The 27,460-nt window shown below is 41.2% G+C and overlaps 1 protein-coding gene across 2 annotated transcripts in view; it reads left to right on the top strand.

Annotated features, from left to right (window-relative positions):
- Positions 1-27,460, top strand: part of IGFBP7 (insulin like growth factor binding protein 7) — a 77,776-nt gene that overhangs the window by 13,301 nt on the left and 37,015 nt on the right. Inside the window, exon 1 of one of the 2 annotated variants that reach the window (XM_086405610.1) lies at positions 16,338-16,651. The exons of the other annotated variant lie outside the window; for it this stretch is intronic. Within the exon in view, the coding sequence (XP_086261736.1) occupies positions 16,516-16,651 (136 nt within the window). The 5' untranslated portion in view covers positions 16,338-16,515. Of the gene's footprint in view, positions 1-16,337; positions 16,652-27,460 lie in introns of those variants that run through there. 2 annotated transcript variants of the gene reach the window in all.

The following is a 27,460-nucleotide window of genomic DNA, read 5'->3' on the forward strand; positions in this document are numbered from 1 at the left end:
GCAAAGAAAGGGGGTTTTCTTTCTCCACGTCTCAACCCTTTCTTAGCTACAGAGCCTGGCCAGCAACTTTATAAATGGTGAGCTCTGCTCCGTCTTCTCCCTCAACTCCATCCCCAGACTCATGAGCCATCTCCTGGCTTCTCGCAGAAGACGGTGAATAAGCAAACACTTGACATCCACCCCTAGAGGCAGCCAGCTCAGCCCATGTCATGCGAGAGATGGCTGTCCCCTCTTGTCTTAACACTCCTTTGGGAGGAAGCTTTCTCAATGTTTTAGGAGCCTAATCCATTCCATGCATCAGCCCCAAACCCTGTGACCCATCTCAGGTCCAGTCCAGGGTATAGGAGAGACAAGCACACCCCCTGGTGACCATGGGTTTAACAGATCCCCAAGGAAGGCAATGGCACCCCACTCCAGTACTCTTGCCTGGAAAATCCCACGGACGGAGGAGCCTGGTGGGCTACAGTCCACGGGGTCGCTAAGAGTCGGACACGACTGAGCGACTTCACTTTCGCTTTTCACTTTCATGCATTGGAGAAGGAAATGGCAACCCACTCCAGTGTTCTTGCCTGGAGAATTCCAGGGACGGAGGAGCCTGGTGGGCTGCCATCTATGGGGTCGCACAGAGTCGGACACGACTGAAGCGACTTAGCAGCAGCAGCAGCAGCAAGGTTGACCCCAGATCTGACCCTTGTCTTCAACTCTTGTGACTGTGCTGGTCGCACAGAAGCCAAAACGTGACTGGTTATTTGTAAGGAAATATAGCAGAGTGGTCAAGAGTGTGAACTTGGGACTCAGACCACCTGAGGCAAAGTCCTCTCTGCCACTTAACTGTGTGACTCTAACCTCCTCAATTCAGAGTTTTCTTACTTTCAAAACAAACATAATAATAACGTCTGCCACTTGGGGTTCTTGGGAGCTTAAGTGAGATTCATGGAAAGCCCTGGTACCTGGCATGTAGTAAAATCTCATTAAATACAGTTTCATTTTAATTTTTACTGGTATTAGCATCATAAACCCTGGTATGAGTTAGTTTATAAGTGCCTTGACTGTAGCATGTGATGTCTCATTTTAACCAATCCAGACTATCTTCAAGTGAGATCTGAAACCAGTGTTTAGATCTCTGCAAACAAAAAGGCAGGATAATGTTCTTATAAACAAATCCCTGGAAACGTCCATCGGGCTTTTGTCCTTGTTCTTCAAGGATTCCAGGGCAGGGAGTCCAAATGCAGACAATCACATGGGAACCCCCCGGATGCTGGCCCGAGGATTCACTTTGTTTTCACAGCATGGAATATTTCCATGTTCCAGCTCAGGTCACACACAGTATTTTCTAATAACATCTTTTATGCATAGAGGACTTTTTGGATTCAGGAGACACTCAAATTCAGTAATTACTGGTCTGTTTTTTCCCTGCACATATAGGAAATGTTGCGCGGTTTTGTTGGTTGGTTCATTGTTTAGAAATGGAGGTACTGTCTCCAAAGAGGAGGGTGAACCAGAATCACAGAGACTGGCAGAGGAAAAGTACGATCAGTATCCATTATGTACATATTGGGTGTTATCCTTGACGTTTAGAGACTCATTGATAGAAATAATAAAATCTTTTGCTTGTGATTCATGTATCTCTGCTTTGGCTTTCACATGTAGCCTTGGCAGGAGCTCATTTTTAAAAAATGAACTGTTTAACTATCAATGGGCACATTTAGCCTCAGGAAGGTACCCACTTAGGTTGGTTCTTTGTATCCATCTGAAAAGTGATAACATCCACCTCCCAGTATAGAGGGGAGAGCACAAGAAATGAGGGTGTGGAGAAAAGATTTAAGAAGCTGCATAACTTTTCGGCTTCCCCAAGCATTAGTCATTTTGAATAACAAGCTGACAGAACACTGGGACTAATGCCTCTCCATGCAGTAGGTACACCGTCACCTTCTACAGTGGTAGTTCTGGACCTTGGCTGGACACCAGATCACCTAGGGAATTTTATAAAATGCTGATGCCTGAGTTCCAGTGCCAAGATTCTGGTTTCACTGGTTTTCTTGTTATCTGGGCAGCGAGCCTTTTAAAAGCTTCCCAGATGATTTTAAGGTCCAGGCTAGGTTCAGAACCAAGGTCCTAAAAAGACTTACTGTGTCTTTGAGGGAGCATCATTTCCTTGGGATAATTATAATAACAAGAGGCCAATTATGCTCAATTTATCCAGCTTCTAGTGTTTTACAGCAGAGATGACTTTTCAGGCTATCTGATACATGGTAGGAAGCGAAAGCCCTAGAAAAAATGGTCACTGGATACAGCACAAGCAGGCTGATGCTTTGGCGGCTTTTTATCTCCTTGACTATTTCAGTGCCATAATCTGAATCTACAGAATGAAAATATTTCTACATCCATCAGTATTGTTGGTAGTAATGAAAGTTTGAGTACCACGGTGCTTTAGGTGTTCACCTAAATCTGTACAATGCAGTCTTTCAGTCATGTCACTAGAACCTAAGTTCCATGAGCTCAGTGCTTTTTGTAATCTGTTTTGTTGAATTCTCAGTGGTATTAGACTGCAAAGTCACAGTGGGAGACCAGGATCAAGAAGGTGGAATGTTGTCTTGTTTGACCTCAGCTGGGGCCTCACAGTTTTTGCCACTCTGTGCAGGTCCAAGGATGATCTTATTTGCGGGGAGGGGGAGTTATAAATAGATTTTAGCAAGTAGGTGGATTTGCACATACAGCACTCACAAATAATGATGACCAACACTGTTGGGAAGGGTCAGATCAGTGATAAGCATTAGGGAACTGCCAGGGTTTTTGAAATCAGAGCACACGTAGGGGTTATGCCTCCTTTGCTTAGTTCTGGTGCCTAGAGGTGCTTGTTTAACAGGCGCTTAGAAGATTCTTCTTGGACTCTTGACCCAGGTTAACAAACACATGTGCTGTCCCTGCGCCCCCGCGGCCAGTCTCTAGTTTTGCCCTGCGCCCCTGTGGCCAGTCTCTAGTTTTGCCCTGCACCCCGCTGCAAGCAGGACTCCCATTCCACAGGCACTGATGCGAAGTGCAGATTTTACTAAATCTTCACAGGGTGCACGAAGGCCCTCCCAATTCTCCCTCCAGCCTTCCCACCAGCTGACCTCCCTCATACCCTTCCTCCCCTCACACAGAGCCAAGCTCAGGGTATCATCCCTCACCTCGCCTGCAGCCAGGCCTCTCCCCGCTCTCCAGGTTTATGCTTAGCAGTTAAACTCTACCCTGGCCTAACTGAGCTCACCCATCACTTAGCTCAGGAAACAAAGGTTGCCTGACCTTCACTGTCATCAGAAGTGGAAAATTATAATGATTTCCCTGTCAGTCATGTCAAGTGCCTGCTTTTTGTAAATGCTGTGCAAAGAGCCATCACAAGGAAATTTGCAGTGAGGAAAAAGATAATGCCCTTTCTGTAAGGAGCTCACAAACCTGTGGTCCAGTTGGTGGTTTGTGAAGTGTGGCAAGGCAGAAGTGGAGTTAGGCTAAAACAAAAAAGCTCCTTGTAAATCTGGTCAGTAAGAATGCATGGGAGCAAAGGATACACACACATATATGTACTCATCTCAACTCTGTGCAATTGAATTGCAATTCTGTGCAATTCATACTGGAGGGAAAAGATGAGCAAAGCTACATTCATGTTTGTGGCCTAAGAATATATCCTAACTACAGACCTAAGGGCTTGTAAATAATATACTAGGCCTAAAGATATAGTATAAACTTAGTTATTACTTTGCCTAAAGTGACATTCTGGAGAGATGAGTGAATTTTGTTTTCATCGGCTCAGAATGGAAGAATAGAATATTGATCCAAAAGAATCTTTAAGATGGTGTTTAAATACTTTGGTAATGCTAAGAAAAAATATGCAGTAAATTCACCTTGGCCTGGCAATGTGTAAAAGCTAAGTTTTAAACAGGTGCAATGACCTATTGAGACCAGGAGGATATATTTTGCAGTTGTTTAGCTTTTTGGACAAACCACAGTGGGTTATAAATTCTAGACTTACATAGCCTTGTTAATTAAATTAATTTAAGCTGTGTGTTCCGGAAATGTTAATTCCCAGAATTAAATTTAATTTTCAATAAATATCTTTTTTGTTATTTAAGAAAAACATTAAATAAAATTGTAGAATTCATTGAAATCATTAATGTTTTTATTCTACCAAGTTCATATTTTATTTTATTCTAGTGTTTTTCTAGGCATATGTTATATAACCATTTTGACAGTATTTTTTACATCTTGTTTTTATTTATAATTATTTTCCATATGTTTAAAATGTTTTATAAATATATATGATGTTGCATAAGCATTTGAATGAGCCATAATATATTCCAGTTTTCCTCTATCAAAAATAAACTTTAAACTCACATCTTTGGATTTATAGATCTTATTTCTTCTGCATTGTTTCTTTAGAATAGATCCCAAATTAGACTTACTTATTCAAAGGTGTGAAGATTCTTTTAAAATGTTGATATATGTTGATATTGATGGATTTGTTTAAAAATTAGTCTCTCCAAAATAATTTAAACACATTTTCTGAAAACAAAAAGCCAAAAGCAAAACATTTTAATATGCCATTGAAATTACTTTTTAATTATCTTCAGATTTGGATTATACTTGTGACTGTCCCTCTCTGATGGCCTAGAGACCATTGAGAGTTGTTCCTTAAGCCCAGTTCCTATTTATGAGATTTGTAATGACTGGCCAAAAACCCAAGGGCCCTAGTTTGCATCCAAGACTTCCAGGCATTGAGAGTAGATCAGATCAGTTAGAACTCTTCTTCCATCACTGAACCGGGGTTTATAAAAAGTCCGTGCAGCCCTGCCAGGGTAGCTTAAAAATGTTGCAGTGGCAGCCATCTATGTGAGATGTAAACAGTAAAAAACTGTGAAATTTGGAAGGTTTGTCTTTAGTATTTTTTCACAGAAGAAAAAAAATAGCCTTCACAACTCTGACTACATACAGTCAAATACACATATAGTTGATTCTTAGCATCTCTTTAAATACAAGTTCTGTGCATAATACTGAGACCATGGTTTGACCCCTGTTTTGTTTCAGGGTGAGATACACTGTTACTCTCCACCTCTCTGGGAGAGCCTATGGCCTGCTCCACTTCATAAAACTGGAAAAGGACCTACTTACAACATTTTACTACACGTGTCCTTGGAGCTCTCCTTGGGTTCTTAGAGATTGGCAAAGCCTGGTTTCTTTTTTCCTTAAATCCTTTAATCTCCAGTACATTCAGCAACAATAGTCCTCTGTTAGGCAATTATTCCAGCTAAGAGAGTAACTAAACATGTGTAGAAAATATATTTATAAAATGGAGAGGCTGTGTGTAATTGTTCTGGTGGAATTTCTCCCATATTTGGGAGAGAGGAATACTAACAAGACCTTAACATAGTGCAGTACAGTTTATAAGAATTTTCACATACGTGCACACATATAACACCTTTTTAATCCCCACCAGAACCCTGTGGTGTGTTGTCCTCACATTATATATTAGGCAACCATGATTCAGTTTGAGTGCCCAAGCAGAGCCTAATTAAGTGGGAAGGGTTTCAGGTGAGCTGTGGTGTCGATGGACACACATGTGTACCCACATTTAAAGCCACAGGAAGCTAAAATTGAGTTTCAGAGACAGCTAAACATAAGAAATACTTCATTCCAGTTCTTAATCTGTGAATTTCAGTTTCCATTCTTAAACTTGTGTCTCCTTTAAACTGCCTGTATTGCTAATATGCTACGGTTCCACAATTTTCAGTTACTCTGATTATTACTAAAGTATAGAAATGCATATACTTGTGCTTGTTCTGTTAAACCATATATGTGTTTTTGAAGAACACTCTCCAGAGATCCTAAAGCTGTTGCTTTAGTAAATAACTGAAATTCAAGGTTTGGCAGTAGCATCTGTCTAATATAGCATGATATAATTGTTCCCCAAGTGCTTGTGATTAACTTGGTTAATTACAGGTGATCCAGTTCCCAAAGCAAGCACACTGCCTGGATCCGTAAGCTTTGCTCAGTGAAGTAACCAACCAATGTGCCATTCAGTGTTCTGAAGAAAATCCAAAATAAGTTAGAAAAGGTAACCAGGTAAATCTCTGCTTTCACATGTTTTCTAAAAAAATAAAACCAGTATCACTGAAGAGCATAAGAACAAATTAAATTTCTAATGAGTTGAATAAAATTGAGTCTCAGAGAGTTTTCATATTTTTTTCTTGTGTTGCATGCATTCATGTGCATCTGCTTCATATCTCTGTGGAATGTGACCCACTGAGAGATCCCTAAAACCAACGGAGTGCATCGTAAGAACTAGAAGATCTTGACCTCTGACACTGCCCAAAAAAAGTGGGAAATGGTAGATGCTTCATGGAAGCGTGACATTTATCTCAGACTGAAGAAATTCTTAAGCAGAGGTGAACACTTGTCAGCGATTTTCAGAATCAGTCATGTAATTGAGTGTGCATTATATTTCAGTTTGTAAATACTTTTAGGTTATGTGTAACCTGATGTGAAAGTGCCATTCTATGCCAATTCCTGCAATGTTTAAGGAGATGCTTGGAGTTGGGGAAGAGGGGAAGAAGAAGGATAACACAAAAGGGCAACAGTTGGTCCATCAGTAAGGAATGTGTTCAGCTGGGAGTAACAGAGAACCTGGCTACAGCGGCTCCCTTAGAAGGGGTGGAGTTGCCTGCAGAACAGAGAGTCTGGATGTAGACAGCTCTTGGTGTGGGTTTAACAACTCAACAATAACAGCATGGAGGACCCAGGTTCAGTCTTTGTGCTCTGCCATCCTTTGTGTGTGGTTTTTGACTTCATGCTTGATGGTCACAAGGAGGCTACAGTACCTCCGATCACTGAGTCCTCATCCAAGGCAGTGCCTGTCATCTCATTTTACCAAATGAGCAAAGGGTTCCCATACCCTCTCCTCTCAGCAAACGTCTATTTCATTGGCTGAAAATGGGTCACTTGACTACCTCTAGCAGCAAGAAAGACTGAGGAGGGTGGCGATTAGGGCCTACCTGAAGTGTCTGCCATAGCTGGGCAGCAGTTTTTAGTCTTAGACTTCAGAAACAGTTGCTAGAGTCACACTTAAGGGATGACTTCAGTGTTTGAGAGTCCATAGACCCCATCAGATTTCACTGAACAGTAATCAATCACCAGTCACTATTGAGAATCAGGTGATAAAACATATCATGACTGGGAAAAAAAAAAAAAAAGAGCTTTCTAGAAAAATGTCATTCCCAAAATTCAATGGGAAGAGGGAAGAAGTCGTATATGAAAGGTGCCAAAGAGCTTCATAGAGACCATTTTGAAAGAGAGCATTTTGAAAGTAACGATATTTTACTCCTTAAGTCTCTAACAGAAATGATGGCTAACACATTTGTGAGTTAGTGCTTTATTTGCTTTAATATGTGGAACTAACATAACATTAGTAGGTCAATTAAACTTTAATTTAAAATAATAATAAATTTAAAAAGAGGATATGACTATATGGTATTAAGAATAAAAAAGACAGGGTAAAACTTATGATAAATTTTTATAAAATTATTTTAAAAATTTTAAATAAGAAACTAACCTGAGAAGAAAACAGTGCTGATTATACATTGACTAAATGTGTGATTATATTACTTAACCTCCCAGGCCTGTCCATTTCCTCACTGTGAAGTGACACTATCAAGGCCTGTATTCAAGAGTTGGAGTCAAGGGAAAGAAGTGAGGTAATGGATTTGAAGGCTTTTTGTAAAGCCCTATATGAATGCAAGATTGTATTCCCTTTGATCTCACCAATTACTATAACAACAACTCTCAAATATGCCCAATTAACTACCTTGTGTACATCTGTGTCAAATGTCTACTTTTTAATAGGCCACCCCGTGTATACCTTCCCTTCAAATCACTACCAGCAAATAGGGCCTGGGAGCTGCTTATTTTATAATGTCAGCCTGAACCAAAGGTAATTAGTAAGGAAATCTGCCACAACAAACTCATACACAGCAAAATATCAGGTACTTCAAAATCGGCATCCATGTGAGCTAGTCTCTCCTTTCCCCGCCCTCCGTTAGTTGGGTAATCAAGAGTTGGCAGCGCTCTCCCCCCTAGGAGCTTGTGTTGCATATTGGCCTGGAAAGGCATCAGTCCAGATAAAGATGGCAACTTTTATGTTAACCATCAATCACTTTAATGAGTACAAGAAAGCATCCTATCACCCTGCCAAAAGGAACAGGAATTAAGAATGACTCCTTCATCAGTTAAGTATAGGAGTGTTTTCTTTCTATCAGGTGCTACCCTGGCACTGTGGGTATGGAACACAGGCTCCAGTCTCCAAGAGTTAGGATTTAATAGCAGGGCGGTGGCAGCAACAGAGTTTGTTGATCTCTCTGAATTCAATCCCCTCAGAAAAACAGCCAGGAGAAGGATGGTTGCCAGGAGCTGGGGGAAAGGAGGAATAGGGAGCTGTTGAGTGGCTATAGATACAGTTTCAGTTTTGCAAGATGAAAAGAGTTCTGAGGATCTATTGTGCAACAATATGAATGTGCCTAACCCTATGAACTATATGCTCAAACATTGCTAAGATGGTAAATTTTATGATGTGTATTTTACCAGGGCTTCCCTGGTGGCTCAGACGGTAAAGCGTCTGCAATGCAGGAGATCCGGGTTTGATCCCTGGGTCAGGAAGATCCCCTGGAGAAGGAAATGGCAACCCACGCCAGTACTCTTGCCTGGAAAATTCCATGGACAGAGGAGCCTTGTAAGCTACAGTCCATGGGATCCTAAAGAGTCGGACATGACTGAGCGACTTCACTTTACTGTTTTTCAAAAGTAAAAATAAAGCCACTAGATAACCAAAATCAAAACCCCCTGGACAACACTTAACCACACAAAAGGTAGCAAGCTAGCCCTGTAAAGTAAGTGGGTTAAAGCAAGCCATCTCTGCTGGAAGACCTGCATGATGTCAGCAGCTTTGTAGATGGAAGCAGAGGAAAATAATGAGGTGATGACAGACCTGATAACAAGAAAATTTCAGAATAGCCAACAAGCACTCGCTCCTGGAAAGTGTGATGCACCCAGTCCATTAGTCGGTGAGTGCAAGGGAACCGTGGAAGGCCCTGTGGAGCTGAGCGGTCTGAGCCCCATGAATTCTCACAACTGACCGGCTAGGGCTCCCTTCCAGGACAAGGTCCTTCACCCAGGAGAAATTTGTGGAAGTAGAATCAAAAGTGAGCAGGAAAGTAGAACAGTAGAGAGGAAGGAAAGACAGAGCCAGTTGGGGAGTGATTTAGGTCCTTGTGATTGCAAGACAACTCAACAACAACTGGAGAAAAGGAAGAGGTTTAAATATGGTTTCTTGACCAATATATCAAAATGATCTTTGAATTATGGCAGGATATAGAAGGAATAAGGTATGATTTCTATCTTTAAGGTTCCTGGACTATAATAAAGTATAGTCAACCACATTCAATCCTGTGACATAATTTTATTGTCTAAGTAGAATTATTCTCAAGAAGCACCTGGGTTGCTTGTGAAGTTATTCTCCTGGGGCTCAACTCAGCACCAATTACATAAAAATTTTAAAAATTTTCCAGTGGAGAGGTAAAAAAGAGCTGAAGAGAGAAATATAACAGGAAATCACAAAAAGCAAATTATCTTTATTTTTTGGTTAATTATTTATGAATTCATTTGGTTATTTCTATGTGCTATTAAAGATAGAATTAACCAAATTAATTAACAATTAATTGCTTGCATGCTCAGTCACTCAGTTGTGTCCAATTCTTTGCAACCCCATGGACTCTAGCCAACCAGGCTCCTCTGTCCATGGAATTCTCCAGGCAAGAATACTGGAGTGGGTTGCTATGCCCTTCTACCGGGGATCTTTCCAACCAAGGGATTGAACCCAGGTCTCCTGCACTGGCAGGCAGATTCCTACCACTGAACAGCCTGGGAAGCCCTCCTTTAGGTTACTTGCTTTCAGTGCTGCTACCTCAAAAACATGCATCTCCTTGCTTTTGACATTGTTGCCTGTGGTTGAATACTTTTAAAAACAACATCTACTAATTGAGAAGGGTTCATTTCAAATAATCTCATTTCCGTAATTTTGTAATCTCTGGGGTGCTTTGCCTGATGAAGGTCTTATTTATCATCCTTACATTCTCCCGGGTCTCAGGGTCTCTATCTGTGTAGCATGTATAAGCTTGATGAAGCCTTTCTAGAAACTCTGATGGATCCTCAGTTGGTTTCTGTTTTATCTTCTGAATTTTGTCTAGGCTCTTTTGTCTAGATAACCTGTTGGGTTTTCTCTCAGACCTCCACACCATAAGGTGGTAAGTCCTCTGACTCCTTTTTCTCCTGATGCCATAGTGTAAATGCTTCTATATATAGTATCTCATCTCTTTTTGCTATTCTTTTGCCAAACATTTCTAACTGCGAGATCACATAATAGTTGAGTGAGCCATTCAAGGGCCACTGCTCTTAAGCAAAGATATTTTAATAGCACATAAAGTGATAGGGTGTATTCCTGTATTAATGTAGAATTTGTATGTGGTAGGAAGTAGGGTAAAGCATTTGACCCTGAACTCCAAATAGGAAAAAAAAAATTTTTGAACAAAAAATTCCAGCTGGATTAAAGGATTAATTGCAAAAAATTAAAAGTAATAAAACTATTCTGATAACCCAGAAATCATAAAGGAGAGGATTGACAGATCTGGCTACATAAAAGTTTTAAGCTTATGTATTCTTCAGTCATTTTTATTGAGAACCGACTATGTGCTGGGCACTATTTAAGATGCTGAAGGTATAGCGGTGTACTGAAAAACCAGCTCAGTGCTCTCAATGAGCTTACAGGCTACATGATAACCAGTACCACAAATAAATGGGGCTTCTCTGCTGGCTCAGCAGTAACAAATTTGTCTTCAATGCCTGAGATGTGGGTTTGATCCCTGGGTCAGAAAGATCGCTTGAAGAAGGAAATGGCAACACACCCCAGTATTCTTGCCTGGGAAATTGCACAGACAGAGGAGGCTGGCAGGCTGCTGTCCTTGGAGTCACAAGAGTCGAACACAACTTAGCCACTAAACCACCACGACCACCACCACAAATAAATGGTGATGAAAAAAAACAAAAACAAAGCTGAAAGACGTTTGTAGCATGGAGGAATTATTTGCAAAATAGATGACAAAGAGTAAATATCTGTAATAAACAAGAGTTCACATACAATGATTTTTTTAAAAACCCAAATATGAATAAGCAAAAGTTATAGTGAATTAAAATGAACAACTGCCAGTGGCCAATAAACCTGTGAAGAGTTGCCCTGATAAGCTGCTGTACTTCACAAGTGGTCCTGAAAATGCAGTTAGAACTACAGTGACGTACAGCGTTTCCCCCTTCAACTGGGCCTAATGTTTAAAAATTCCTACCTCCCACTGCTGGGAAATATGTGAGGAAATGAGCACTCTGGATTAGTATCACCAAAGACAAGAATCCCTAACAACTTTTTTGAATGTAATCTAAGAAAGTCTATGAAAACTAAGCATTCTCACACCCTTTGACCCAGAAAGCACTTTTCTTGGTGCCTATCCCACAGAAACAAAAGGACTAATACATAAGGACATATGTGTAAGAATATTTATTGTATCATAGTTTGTATACAGAAAAAAAAATGGAAACATCCTGAATGCTCTTAAAGAACTACACCCATGTTATGGATCATTTTGTAGTTATTGAAAAGAATGAAGTTGTTTTATGTATATTGACCTAATAAATCATCATATGATACACTGATTGTTCACTGACAACAGACAATGTGTCAGCTAAATATGAAAATTTTAATTAAAAAAATAAACAAAAAATATGTGGATGTATGAACTGTTAACATAGGTTACTGTGTTAGTCGCTCAGTCATGTCCGACTCTTTGTAACACCATGGACTGTAGCCCAGGAGGCTCCTCTGTCCATGGGATTTCCCAGGCGAGAATACTGGAGTGGATTGCCATTTCCTCCTCCAACAGGTTACTGTGGTGTTAGGATTATCATGAGATTTAAGTAGACAATTTACTGCCTCTTTATGTACTGTGTATTGTTTTAATTGTTACAATGAGCATGGACTTCTTTTTTTATCATCTTGAAAAACAATTTATTCCATGATGTTTTGGAGAATGGAATTTTAATTAGTGGTGGAAGTTGCAGGAAGGCTGATTTTAGTTCACTTAAGGGAAAACTTTCTAATAACAACGGTGATGTAGCAATGGATTTGAAAGCCTTGGGGGAGGGTCTCTGGAAGTTTTCCTGCAGAGAACCATAAACTGGTAGAGAGCAGACTTTTGTATCCAGTTTGAGGGTTGGATTAAATGACTCAAGATTACTTCCAACCCCAACAGTTTGGTTTTTTTTTTTTAATTTTTTTGGTCGGTGCTGCACAACATATGGGATATTAGTTCCTCATCAAGGGATTGAACCCGTACCCCCAGGAGTGGAAGCTCAGAGTCCCCACCACTGAACCACCAGAGAAGCTCCCCCAACCTCAAAAGTTTTATAATAGCTTAGTATTATATAGTGAGATTTATAATCATTTTTGTTAAAGGTCTTTTTACTGAGATATAATTGACATACAATATTATATTAGTTTCAGGTGTACAACATAATGCTTCAGTATTTGTATATATCGTGAAATGGCTACCACAAAAAGTCTAGTTAACATCCATCATCACACATAGTCATACTTTTCTTTTGTGATGAGAACTTTTAAGATCTACTCTTTCAGCAACTTTCAAATATAGTATTATCAATGTAGTCACCATGCTGTACATTATTACATCCTTGTGACTTATTTATTTTGTAACTAGAAATTTTTGTACCTTTTGTGCCCTTCACCACCCCCCTACCTCTAGTAACCACACTTTGTTCTCTGTATCTATGAGTTCCGTTTTTGTTTGTCTTAAATTCTACATACAGGTGAGATCATAGTGGTATTTGTCTTTCTCTGTCTGACTTATTTCACCTAGCATAATGCCTTCAAGATCCATCCCTGTTGTTGCAAGGCAAAACTTCCTTTTTACAGCTGAGTATTATTCCTTTGTGGGCTTCTCAGGTGGCACAGTGGTAAACAGTCCACCTGCCAATGCAGGAGACACAAGAAACAAGGGTTCGATCCCTGGGTCGGGAAGATCCCCTGGGTCAGGAATAGGAAATGGCAACCCACTCCAGTATTCTTGCCTGGAGAATTCCATGGACAGAGGACCCTGGCAGCTACACTTCATGGGTTCACAAAGAGTTGGACATGTCTGAGCACGCACATGTACAGGATTATTCCATTGTGTGTGTACACCACATCTTCTTTATCCATTCATCCATCAGTGGACTTTAGGTTACTTCCATGTCTTGGCTAGTGTAAATAATGCTGCAGTGAACATAGGAGTGCATATATTTTCAAGTTAGTGTTTTTGCTTCCTTCAGACAAATACCCAGATGTGGAATTGCTGAATCATATGGTAGTTCTATTTTTAATATTTTGAGGAACTTTCATACGTTTTTCCATAGTGGCTGCGCCAATTTACATTGCCACCAGCAGTGCACAAGGGTTCCCTTTTCTCCATGTCCTCACCAACACTTGTTATTTCTTGTGTTTTGATAGTAGCCATTCTAACAGGTGTGAGGTGTTATCTCATTGTGGTTTTGGTTTGCATTTCCCTGATGATTAGTGATACTGAGCACCTTTTCGTGTATCTGTTGGCCATCTGTATGTCTTCTTTGGGAAAAAATGTCTATTCAGATCATCTGCCTATTCAATCAGATTTTGTGGGGGTTTTTTTTTGCTATTGAATATGAATTCTTTATATATTTTGGCTATTAACCCCTTATGAGATAATATGGTTTGCAAATATTTTCTCTCATTTGGTAGGTTACCTTTTCATTTTGTTGATCATTTCCTTTGCTGTGCAAAAGCTTTTTAATTTGAGGTGGTCTCACTTGTTTTTGTTGTCAGATTTGAAAAATCACTGCCAAAATCAATGTCAAGGAGTTTACTCACTATGTTTTTTCTCCGAGCTTTATGGTACCAGGTCTTACTTTCAAGTCTTTTATTCATTTTGAGATAATTTGTGTGTGTTTGGTATAATATGGTGGTCCAGATTCATTCTTTTGATGTGGCTCTCCAGTTTTCCCAACATAGCTATTAAAGAGACTATTCTTTTCCATTGTAAATTCTTGGCTCTTTTGTCATAAGTTAATTAACCATAAGTGTTTGGGCTATTTCTGGGCTCTCTATTCTGTTCCATTGATCTGTGTGTCTGTTTTTATGCCAATACCATACTCTTTTGATTACTATAGCTTTGTAATATAGTTTGAAGTCAGGACACATGATGCCTCCAGCTTCCTTCTTCTTTCTCAAGATTTCTTTGGATATTCAGGGTCTTTTGTGCTTCTATACGAGTTTTAGGAAATTTTTCTATTTCTATGAAAAATACCATTTTGATGAGATTACATTGACTCTTAAGATTGCTTTGGATAGTATAGACATTTTAACAATATTAATGCTTCCAACCCATGAGCAATAGATGCCTTTCTTTTATTTGTATTTTCTTCAGTTCCTTTCATTAGTGTCTAATAGTTTTCAGTGTGTGGATCTTTCCCCTCAGCTAAATATATTCCTAAGAATTTTATTCTTTTCAATGTTGTTGTAAATGTGACTGCTTTTCTTAATTTCTCTTTCTGATAGTTTATTGTTGGCATATAGAAATGCAACTGGTTTTTTTATATTTACTTTGTACTCTATAATTTCACTGAATATTTTTATTAGTTCAAACAGTTTTTTGGTAGAGTTTTTAGGTTTTCTCTATGTAACATTATGTCATCTGCAAAAATGGCAGTGTTACTGCTTCCTTTTTAATTTGGATGCTTTTATTTTTTTTGCCTAATTGCTCTGGATAGGACTACCAATGCCATGTTGAATACAAATGGCAAGAGAGGGTATCTTTGTCTGGTTCATAATCTTTGAGGAAAAGCATTTATCTTTTCACCATTGAGTATGTTAGCTATGGGCTGATCATATGTGGCCTTCATTATGTTAAGGTATGTTCCATGTATAGCCACTTTGTTGAGAGTCTTTATCGTAAATAATGTTGATGAGCATGTACTTTGTGTTTTGTTAAATACCAACAAAATTTTAAAAAATACTATACCGTTACAGCATTGGTGTTCCCTTTGTAACATGATAAAAGCTGCTAAAGTTGTGAAGGTATTTTCTTTCCCTTCTTTTAATTACTGAAAAAAACTAATTAAAGTGTAGAGTCATAGATCTAGAATGGTTCTCAAGTGATATTTTAGTTCACCATTAACTATCCACTACCCACTTCTCTGTATCATCCCCGTCTATGAGATTGCAAACATGACAGCTCCAAACCATGTGTCCTGGAAGAGTCCTCTTGGACAGCAGTTTAAGATCCATACTGGTCTAGAGGGAGAAATTCCAGGGTGTCCTTTGCAAACCCATATTGTTCTCAGGAAAGTCTTTCTTATTGTGACTGATGTCCTTTGGACTGAAGCTTATTCCTATTTTCTCAACTTTAGATATTAGAGGCAAAAATCAGAAATTATTCTTGGCCCCCAAAGGACCTCCAAGATAATTGCTTCAAACCTCTCATTTTAAAGATGCAAAAACTGAGGACAAGTGGAATGTGTAACCTGCCTCTGGTGAGAACTGGTACCAAAACTCACTTATCATACCTGCCAGACCAGTGCACTTTCTACTGCTCTAGTCATAACTGTCTCTCACACACACCAGCATCACCTAGTTTATTCTACATACAATGCCCGTCAGCTACAGGGTCTGATAGATACATACTACTTAAAAAACTTCTGAGGCAGAAACTAATTTATCAATATTGAAGAACAAAAAAGTCAAAGCGGTTTGCCTTCCTACTCCAAAGTAGGAGTGTTTTGGAGCAAGAATAAAACTCTGAGTTTTTCATTTTGTGCTGAGGACCTAGAACCTCCACTGGTTCCAGGCTCTATGCTAGAGCTTTGTTTTAAAATCAAGGTCCCCCAGGATTTTTTTTTTTTCATACCTATTCAAAACTGAAGCCCTGACACCATCAGGAAACTCAGGTTCTTTGCTCAGATTCTGCTTGTGTTTGGGCTAAGTGAAAAGCCCTGGTTGAGAATGGGTGCTTCCAACACCAAATGGTTTCTGCAGAAAGTCCAAGTATTTCTCCTGGCCTGATAGGAGGTTTACACCACACACCAAGAAGGATGTGACTAATACTAAATGTGACTTCAGAGACTCCGCAAGTCGAGACAACTTCTGATAAACATTTAAACAGAGGTCAAGAATGTTTTCCTTTCTGAGGGGAAACTATGCAGTCTATGGTGTGAGTGGGAGGGAGCAGAGGGGAATAAATCCAAACAGCAGCTTCCTCCCTCCATAATTCTTAAGCATTTTAACAGCAGCCATTTTTAACAGCCTACCAGGCTTTTATACTTAGAACCCATACCTGGGTGCTTGCCAAAAAAAGGAGAGGAATGGGATCTGTGAAGATCAGACAACTCCAGAGTGATTACCAGGGAAGTTTAGAGCTAAGTGAGGCAATTAGGTCAAGTTTCGCTGGTTCCCACCCAGAGGCCAGGAGTGCTCCAAGACATCCTCTTAAGGCACAATGTAAGTACCCCAGTTGGGATGCTCACTTCCTATGCTGACAAAAGGGGGAAGCTCTGTAGAGGAAATTGGCCTTGCCTCTCATAGGAGGAAAGGTGAGATGGACCAGATGGCACCTCTCAGCGTCCTCAGCCCACCCAAGGAATTCTGGGAATGCTGGCCCAGGACAGGGAGGAGACATTGAAAGAGCATGGAGCCAGCATAGATGTCCCCTTCATGGGGGAAAGAAAGCAGCACGGTTTCTGTGACCCAGAACACTTTCATTGGTAGTGCTGATCTAACGGCTTGAACACTTTCATGCCCATGGGTCGTTTGGGTGTGTGTTGGCAGGAGGAGATGTGGGTAAAGATTGATATTCTCTCTCCATAATACTAGATAAAAAGTAAGAAGAGTAAACATTACTCAGCAAGCTCCCTCTAAAGTGGGAGGAAGGGAGTTCAGTATTGGAAGAAAAGACATTGATGTTAACTTTGGTGAAAACCTTCATGTCTCTGAAATCAAGGTTCTTTTGAATATGTCAGCTTCGGTTATTTCAGCCATTATGCCTGTGGCCAGGAGCACCAAGAACCAACGGAAGTAGAGTGCAATCGTGTCAGTTCCTCTTTGCTGAATTTTAAAGATGTGGAGGAAAGATCTCATTTTGAGAATTCCCATACTCAATTTTAGACATTTCTTGGTGTTCTGGCAGAGAGAGAACTTTACTTGAAAAAGTCTTCAGAAAGCACATTCACTTGTTTATTGGCTTGTTCCTTCACGTAGTCATTCATTCATTCAAGTGCCCTGCAAGCCCTGTGGTGGGAGGTTCATGTCAAAGGGCCATTACTCAGAAAACTGGGAATCATGATCAGGACGCAAGTTCTGGAGTTAAACCTACTGTAGACTCCTGGCCCTGGTACTGACTGGTAGGCTCTATGCGAGTTATTTACCTCTCAGAGCCTCTGATTTCTCACCTGAAAATGGGGCTAATGAACGTTCGATTCTTGTAAGAGTTTCCTGAAATAATATGGGAAAGCTTGCACAATGCCTGGCGTATATTAAGCTCAGTAAATGGTGGTAGAGGCAGTATTAGTAGCGATGGTAAGAATAATAGTTTTTATTATTACTGATTATCATCATTATTAATGAGACCTCTAGCACAGGAGTGCGAGAGCAAAGCAGAAGTGATAGGTTTCAGCAGGGGAGAGATTGTCGGACCAGAGACCTTGGGAAAATTTCATAGAAAACTCGACTTGTGGGCTTTCTTTCCCTTGAGCCCTATTATAATTTTCAATCACATCTTAGTGGAGAAATTGGGAAATTCCTTTCTCTTTGCATTCCATTTTCTGTTACATTCCTGAAGACTGACGCTTTGGTGCAGAATTCAACTGAAGACTGCATCCCAGCATTCGCATTGATGTTAGAGTGCTGTGGTAATTATTCTGTCAGTTATTTGACTTTTAAAGTGTGCTTACCTTGAAGAACCTCTGCAAAGGAGAACCATGTTAATGTGTAACATGGAGATAAGCAGGGTGCTGCTCCTTTTTTTCTACTTTTTTCCCTGGCTGTTCAACTGGAAAACTGAAATGGTTCTATTTGCATCTCATAGAGCCTTGTGGAAAGGTGGTGGGGAAAGAGCTTTTACTAATGAAGTACAGCAGAATGTGAATTTTAGCAACACAAAATGCAAGGGATCACCTGCAATTTGTTTTCATTTTAAGAGAAAAAAAGGAAATCACAAGACAGTGTAATACCTTGGTTGAAAAAGTGACTGGAAGTCCGCAGAGAGGATACTCTTGTGCTGAATCAAGTAGCTGTGTACTTCTGTTGTAGATGGAATGGGTGGCCCCTACTTGTATGGAGAGCAAGGTCATTTTTCTAAAAGAGAGGGCATTAGCCATCAGTGCTGGAGGAAACACGTGGAACAAGAGGAAACGAACAGCTGCAGCCAGAGGCATGGAGTCAGTTGATCCAGGAGGATTGGGTTCCCTGTGGGTGGGGAGCCAGCAATGCCCCAGTGGCAGCTCCCAGGCCAGCAGGGGTGGGGTGGTGGAACTGGTCCTCTCAAGTCCTGACAGCTTTATTGGGAACTTTTCATTGTTAGAGCAACCCCCTCGTCATCATCTAAGTGCATTTCTGAGATGCCTGACTGTGCTCAGGGCTCTGTTAAGCTCAGGGTTAGCCAGCCCTCCAGGGACCTGGTATGTATCACTAGCAGAGGAACTTGGTAGAGTCAAGTTTTTTTTAACCCTAAACCCAGAAGTGAATGGGAATGCATATTTATATCACTGGTCCATCAAGGGTAAGAGTGTTCTGTGGGAAGGGAGGGAGAGAAATTGATAATTAGGAATGACGCTCTGGGGTGTAAAGCTGGAAGGTCTACGATGGAGACTGAAAGCACGCACTGGATCTTGTACCACTGTTTCATCAGCTGCAGCACACAGTTGACCAGTTGACTGTATTTGGTTGGTCCATATGTTGGGGCAGAGTTTTAGGTTACTTATAAGATAATATGGGATGCTGGCTAGGAACCTACGTTCTAGAACCAAATTGCCTGGTTTTGAATCCCGGCTCTTCCATTTTAAGCCTCGTGACTTTAGGCAAATCACTCAACTTTCCTGTGCCTCGGTTGTCTGCTCTGTAAGACGGGAGACAGCCCCAACCTCAAGGAGTGGTTGAGAAGGTTAAGTTAGTCACACATCTGAATGCCCATGGTGCAGTCAATGAATGGGCCTACATAGTGTTGTTAATGCCACGGATGGGGATGTGAGGGGCACGACTGAGTTGAGAGGGGAAACAGTTAACATGAAATGGGTTAATAATAGAATATGGTGGTTAGACACTATGAAAGTCATTTGGTCCAGCTTCCTCCTTAACCAGGAAAACAAATCCTATCCCACTTTAAGATAACTATTTTGAAATCATAAATAACAGTGGCCATTTATTGAGTGCTTATTGTGTGCCAGAAAGCAAGGAAGCCCTGTGCTTGTAACACAGAAATCCCATGAGACCTGGGTACTTATTATTACCCCATTTTGTAGGTGACAAAACTGAGGCTCAAAATGTTAGATAACTTACCCAACATCACCTAGATCTGCCTGAATCCAGAGATTATGTTCATAACACAGCAGTTCTGTTCCCTTTGCTTTCAATTTTCTATCACTTTCCCAAGACTAATGCTTTGGGACAGAATTCAACTGAAGGGATTCATCCCAGCATTTGCATTGGACTTGGAGGGTCAGGGTCATTGTTCTGTCGACTCTTTGACTTTTTAAAGTAGTCTTTCCTTGGAGAATCTCTGCAAAGGCAGGACTGATTATTGTGTTCTAAGTTCTCTTTGCGGAGAAGGCAATGGCAACCCACTCCAGTACTCTTGCCTGGAAAATCCCATGGATGGAGGAGCCTGGTGGGCTGCAGTCCATGGGGTCGCTGAGGGTCAGACACGACTGAGCGACTTCATTTTCACTTTTCACTTTCATGCACTGGAGAAGGAAATGGCAACCCACTCCAGTGTTCTTGCCTGGAGAATCCCAGGGATAGGGGAGCCTGGTGGGCTGCCGTCTATGGGGTCGCACAGAGTCGGACACGACTGAAGTGACTTAGCAGCAGCAAGTTCTCTTTGAAGCAGATATTTAATATCCATGAATACATGTGTCCTTTGGTTTTTGCTCCATATAAATCAGGGCACCATATTTTGAAAAATACTTTCATTGTATTAAACTTGAATAAATTATTTCCCAGTGCTATATTAACTGTTTCAAAGAAATGATAATATCAGATAATAAGAAAGTTTCCTTTGGAATCAGTTCATCGTTTGACTGGATTTGATTGCAATTGTGAATAAAATAAAGAGTTCATCTCTGGCAACTCAGCCATTGTTCATCCATGCATGAATGCACTTTAAGCAAGTCTGTTTATTCTTAGAGATCTTTAACTGCTGATGAACGCTTTGTTACCTTGACCTTAAATATGTGATGTGTCTTTGATCTTAGTGCTTCCTTCAGGAGTAACTGAAATCAGGATTTCTCATGGCATCCCTTCAGATGTTAGAAGATATTTGACAGGTAGTCCCCCACCCCAGGCATCTCTTCTTTAAGCTAAATACCCACATCATCTTCTGTGTTGGTTTTCAGACCCCACACCAGTCTTTGATGGGTGGCTTCCACTCTTAACCTCTTGAACAAGACCCAGGGCTGCAGGACTGGCCAGAACAGAACACACTGCAGTACCGAACACACTGGAGCCATAGGGTCGGTCATGCAATTGCAGACCCAGACACTGACCTCCAGCCTCCCAGACTCACTGATGTCATTCTGGGCTCCATGGTTAAATTATAAAGGCAAGGTGATACGGGCTCAGTGGCAAAGAATCCACCTGCCAACGCAGGAGACACTGTTCTATTCCTGGGTCAGGAAGATCCCCTGGAGGAGGAAATGGCAACCCACTCCAGTATTCTTGCCTGGAGAATCCCATGGACAGAGAAGCCTGGCGGGCCACAGTCCATGGGGTTGCAAAGAGTCAAACATGACTGAGCACACATGCAAGTGATAAGCAGCAGCCAACAGAATGATTTCCCCCAAACACTTTCTGAGTGGTCCATGGCAGAGGCTGAGTGTCATTGCTATTGTTTGTATTTCAAATGAGAGTTCCTACTATGCTGGTCTAACAGAGAGATGCTTGGTACTCAAGATTTGTTCCTAAATTCTCAGGCACAAGTTCTAAAAATGAAGAGCTATTCCTTCTTTTCATACAAGGGGACATTTGTTGACATGTTTATCACAGGTCCATGTTACAAATAGACAGGGATGCGTGGAAAGGAGATGTTGAAAGGTGGGTCCAGAGATCACCAGGCAGCTCCTTTTGACCTCACCCCTATGCTGCTCTGCTTGGTGTCCACCCTTTTTCTCAGATGTGAAATTGTTGAGCTTTATTTTTTCCACTTGTCAAATTCTCTTCAGCTTTTTAACTGCTGTGTTGAATTCTTTTCCTTAAAGGCATTTGATTATTTTTTTAATGTTTTTGCTTCACTGAAGCTTAGTGTGCTTTTTATGGTTTTATAGTTACCTTGCAGAAATCTCATTAGAAAAGCACTTTAATATATTACTTGGCAACGAGACGTCTGACAGTGTTCTAGTTCATTAGTTAGGAAACCTCCCCAAGCTTGGAGGGATGGACATTCCTCTGTGAACTGGGAGGCTCTGATCTCTCCTGCAGGGGCCAGGATTTATTTTAATGCCTTTGAGGGGGAAGGGGAAGAGGTACGCTAAATCTGGCAAAATAAAAATAACACTGATTAAGAAAACAATGAAACATCCTTGAAAACGAACTGCACTTCAGTTAATATTATTCTATGGTACCTCCTGAGTCCTTTGAAGACAGTGCTTCTTTTTTTTTAGAAAATGGGTCTCTTTCTGTGGCAAGAGCCTAGTTAAACAGACTCACACCAGATCACAGATTACATCAAAATGATCCTAATGAGGATAGACTTTTCAAAGCGATATTCATTTTACCATGAATAAATGGATTCAAGTCTTATTCGTGGGTTTTTAATTTTCAACTTCGAATTTGCAAACTATCAAATTCCTTCAAAGCTATGGTGTGCAGAGAAGGCTCTAAGTAATAGAATTGCTTTATTTTTTAAAGAAAGATGCCCTTTAGCAAAGCACTAGGCTTTGAAATGTGATCAGTCAAGGGTTCAACGGGCACGGATTTCCCCCACATGACACTGTTTCTTGTCAAGTTCCAACCAAATTTAATACCTTTCATACAAAAACGCTACCCCGAGGGCATCTGGTGCATTCAAAGTAGATAATGCTATATTGTTTTAACACAGATTATACCAAATGAAGTACAAGTTCCTAAAGCATGGCAATACTTAGGTGCTGGTGACTTTTTTTTTAGGAGCTGTATATTTTTTCTTTTAATTGAAAGACTTGATGCAAGCAGTCTGAAAAAAAAATGTTAAAAAAGAAAAAGAGGGCTCAGTTATTAGAATGGTATATAGAGAGCAGAAGGCAAGTGGTTATATGAAAGGAGGGCCTCCTTCAATTTCAAGAGATAAAGGGAAAGGAATGGAGCGTTTGGGCAATAGTGATGTTAAGCCCCTGAAGTCAGGCTGGAGAGGAAACTGGAGCATCCTGAACATTGACAGACATAAACGAGAGAAGCCAGTGGCGCTTTTAGACATGTCTGATTGACAGGCAGAACCCAGATACCAGTAATGGCTCACTTTCACCTTTTAATACCTTCCAAGGTAGATAGAAGAGAGGAATGGAAAGGCAGAGACAATAAAAATGGTTTAGTTTTGGGTGTGAGGTATGTTTTCCAAAGAGGAAAGCAGGGAAGGCCATTCGGACATCTGCACGCTCAGACCAGGACCTGCTGTGTGAGCCGCTGGCCTGGGCAGGTTACTTAGTCCCGATCACCCCCCACTCCCATCCCCGAGGCCCACCCCCGCTCTCCTGTGTTGCCTCATCTCCATGCATTAGGGTCACAGAGGCTCCCAACCACCTTCAAAGCACTGTGCTGTGGGGCAGGTAAGATAACACACTTTAGAAAGCTCTCCACAAGTGGGCAGCGACGTGGGCGATATTGGAGGCAATGGTTATGACTGTGGTGGTGTATCCAGCCTGACGGAAAACCTTGCCAGTTCCCTTGCCGCTGTGCAAGCTTATAGGGCTGCCCAGGAGGCCCATCCCACTGCCTCTGCAGATCCAGAGACCTGGTAATCCCAGACAGTCTGAGGCTTTCTTTATAGCCACCTCTCTTCCTGAAGGAAGGGTTCACAATCCTCAGAGAAAAACTCTTCAAGACAGGTTCTCCTCAGTTGAGTCCAACTCTTTGCAACCCCATGTACGTAGCCCACCAGGCTCCTCTGTCCGTGTGATTTCCCAGGCAAGAATACTAGAGTGGGTTGCCATTTCCTTCTCCAGGGGATCGTCCCAGCCCAGGGATTGAACCTGCATCTCTTGAGTCTCCTCCTGTATTACAGGCAGATTCTTGACCACTGAGCCAACAGGGAAGCACCACATGTTCTATAATTCCATTTTTCAAACTGAAGTATAGTTGATTTACAGTATTGTGTTAGTTTTAGGTGTGCATCACAGTGATTCCCATATAGGTTATTATAAAACATGTAGTTCCCTGCGCTATTCAGTAGGTTCTTATTGGTTATCTATTTTATATATGGCAGTGTATAAACATATGATTCCATTTGTATGGAATATCTAGAATAGGTAAGTCTGCAGAGACTGAAAGTAGATTTGTGTTACCAAGAAATGATGGGGATAAGGAATAAACTTGGTGTGGGGTTTCTTTTGGGGATGATGAAAATATTCTAAAATTCTATTGTAATGATGGCTGCATAACTCTAAATACACTGAAAATCACTGAATGATACACTTAAAACAGGTGAATTGAATGGTGTGTAAATTACATCTCAATAAAGCTGTTAACAAAGAATATATAGGCACACCTCAGAGATACTGCAAGTTTGGTTCCAGACCACCACAGTAAGCAAATATTTCAATATATTAAAAAAAAAAGGACAAGTCCTCCTAAACAGACTCAAAGTTTTGAAACCCAGTGTGGACCTGCCTTCCTGAGTACCTAGATATCCTCCATGCCAAGCACAGTCGGCCCTCCGTATCCACAGATTTTTGCATTCTCAGATTCCAAGAGCTGCCTGTATTCACTGTATTGTATCATTCCATGTAAGGGACTTGAACATCTGTGGATTTTGATATCCACAGGACTCCTGGTACCAACCCCCAATGGGTACTGAGGGAGGGCCATGTGCATTACAGCAGCGTGGCTCCCTTAGACCTGCCATGATATTGACTGAGGCCAGCCCTTTCTGCTGGGCTGGGCACCAGGATTATGGGCTGGGAGGATACCCCTGTGCCTGCTATTGGGGGACTCTGCCCAATGAGTGACCACCCAGTAAAAACCAAGGGAGGCTGTCTTACCTTGTGTGTGTTGGAACCCACCAGTGTTGGAATCTGCGGATGCTTAATCTAAGCCTGAATGATCAAGAACCAGGGACAGCGCCAGATGGAAAGCGAACATCCGCTGGTCAGCACAGATGGCGGAGGGAAATAGACCTGCTGATGTGAGAGGCACAGCAGGCCTCCTGCTGGCCAGTTCTTCTCTCCTTGCCCACGTAGAACTCGCCTGATTTAATGAGACCTTTGTGTACTCAGTGGCAGCTTGGGATGTAGTGTTTGACTAGAAGAGGCTTTCCAAAGGCTGTAGCAGGAGGAACATTCTTTTTTTTTTTTTTTTAATTTTACAATATTGTATTCGTTTTGCCAAATATCGAATTGAATCCACCACAGGTATACATGTGTTCCTTATCCTGAACCCTCCTCCCTCCTCCCTCCCCATACCATCCCTCTGGGTCGTCCCAGTGCACCAGCCCCAAGCATCCAGTATCGTGCATCGAACCTGGACTGGCAACTCGTTTCATACATGATATTATACGTGTTTCCATGCCATTCTCCCAAATCTTCCCACCCTCTCCCTCTCCCACAGAGTCCATAAGACTGTTCTATACATCAGTGTCTCTTTTGCTGTCTCGTATACAGGGTTATTGTTACCATCTTTCTAAATTCCATATATATGCGTTACTATACTGTATTGGTGTTTTTCTTTCTGGCTTACTTCACTCTGTATAATAGGCTCCAGTTTCATCCACCTCATTAGAACTGATTCAAATGTATTCTTTTTAATGGCTGAGTAATACTCCATTGTGTATATGTACCACAACTTTCTTATCCATTCATCTGCTGATGGACATCTAGGTTGCTTCCATGTCCTGGCTATTATAAACAGTGCTGCGATGAACATTGGGGTACACGTGTCTCTTTCCCTTCTGGTTTCCTCAGTGTGTATGCCCAGCAGTGGGATTGCTGGATCATAAGGCAGTTCTATTTCCAGTTTCTTAAGGAATCTCCACACTGTTCTCCATAGTGGCTATACTAGTTTGCATTCCCACCAACAGTGTAAGAGGGTTCCCTTTTCTCCACACCCTCTCCAGCATTTATTGCTTGGGGGGAACATTCTTTGTAAACTTCAAGCTAGTGTTTCAGACCCCAGATGTATAGATGGCACCGTCAGCAGGACCTAGAGTTCTGTACTGATCGGCATCACTTTTGGGTCAAATATATTTGTGCTGCATCTTGTACCCATTCATACACTTCGTCCAGCCAGGTTTCACTGCCACCATATGCAAATAGACTGAGGGGCTTCATTAACCAGGCAAGCCTGGTGTGTTCAAAGCAGAAGAAATAGAATGTAGTGTAAAATGAAGACATGTAAGGAGAGCCCATATGCAGAAAAATTGGCCTTTTCAGTTAGCAGTTTTATTTCAATAAAATTGTTTTTTTCTGGCCACATAGCATGGTTTGAGGGTTTGTACCCCAACTAGGGTTTGAATCCACACCCTTGGGAGTGAAAGCCCAGAGTTCTAAACACTGGGCTGCCAAGGAAGTCCCCTCAATAAATTATTTAATACATTCTGTTGTACCATTTAACACTGATCTTCAAGATCAATTGCATTTATTTTTCAGGAGGAAATGATCTTAATCTAATAGAAAAATGCACTGAGCCCCTCTCCCCATCCCATGTTCATTGCTTATTACTCCTCCCTGCAGTTTGTGAGCTGGCTCAAGTGTTCTTAGGCATTCAGAAGACAAGCATTCTTATGTAAGCTTTTGGTGGTTCATTTTGCATAGTGTTGAGAATGATTGTGGTCTCATAGAGGTTCAGTACTGCAGTCAGAGATTGAGTGGCTTCCATCATTATAAATGTGGCCTGGGGCACCCACCTCATTTTAACTAGAGCTTAATGCAGAGGAGTGACTGGGGCCTGACTTCTTCCTCCCATAAACTAATCGTTTTAAATGATGTGCACGTCTTTCTGTGCCCAAAGGGATCCATTAAATGTGATTTTCAGTAGGAAATGTGCTTTTTCCAATTTGTTAGCCATAATGGAAATGCATAGATAAACAGAATTTGTGTGAATATAATAAGCTCATCAGACTTGGGAGGAGGGGACAGAATAGAGGAAACAAAGATAGAAAAAACTCTGTCAAACATGAAATGAGTGTCCCCTTGCTTTTCATTTTTATTTAAGCCAGCCTCCTCTTTATAAAATTAATTTCTTAATAAGACATTATACAGTGTTCTGAGTATTTTGAAGAGACAATGTCTTGCTCTGGGAGGACTTTTAGAAGAAAGAAAACTCACCTAAGATTCCCGCAGGAGATCTAAAGAGAACTCCTGGTGCTGAAGCCTTCTGATGGCCGGCTTCCTGTCTGGGTTTTGTTGTGAGGAACATAAACAACCTGAAGAGAGAGAGCCCAGTAACTGGAGGTTCCCCTGTGGCCCAGCCTCGGGTTCCTCCCCAGCTTCTGCTCACTAACCATCTTTTTCCTCTCTTCTAATGAATATTCATGAAATAACTGAATATTCATTGGAAGGACTGATGCTGCAGCTGAAGCTCCAATACTTCGGATATCTCATGGAAAGAGGTGACTCATTGGAAAAGACCCTGATGTTGGGAAAGATTGAAGGCAAAAGGATAAGGGTCCAGCAGAGGATGAGATGGTTAGCTGGTATCACCCAATGGACTTGAACTTGAGAAAACTCTAGGAGATAGTAGAGGACAGGGAAGCCTGGTGTGCTGCAGTCCATGGGGTCACAAAGAGTCAGACACGACTGGGCAACTGAACAACAAGAATTCTCTTCTACTCTGTCCAGCCTCACAGATGGCCCAAGAGACTCAGAGAAGCCTTAATGCTTGTACATTAATATGAGTTTTCCTCCTGGACAAGTC

Source organism: Bos grunniens, chromosome 6 (genome assembly GCF_055505025.1).
Source record: "Bos grunniens cultivar Pamir isolate PY7600 chromosome 6, Bosgru_T2T1.0, whole genome shotgun sequence".
In the NCBI taxonomy this organism is placed as follows: domain Eukaryota; kingdom Metazoa; phylum Chordata; class Mammalia; order Artiodactyla; family Bovidae; genus Bos; species Bos grunniens.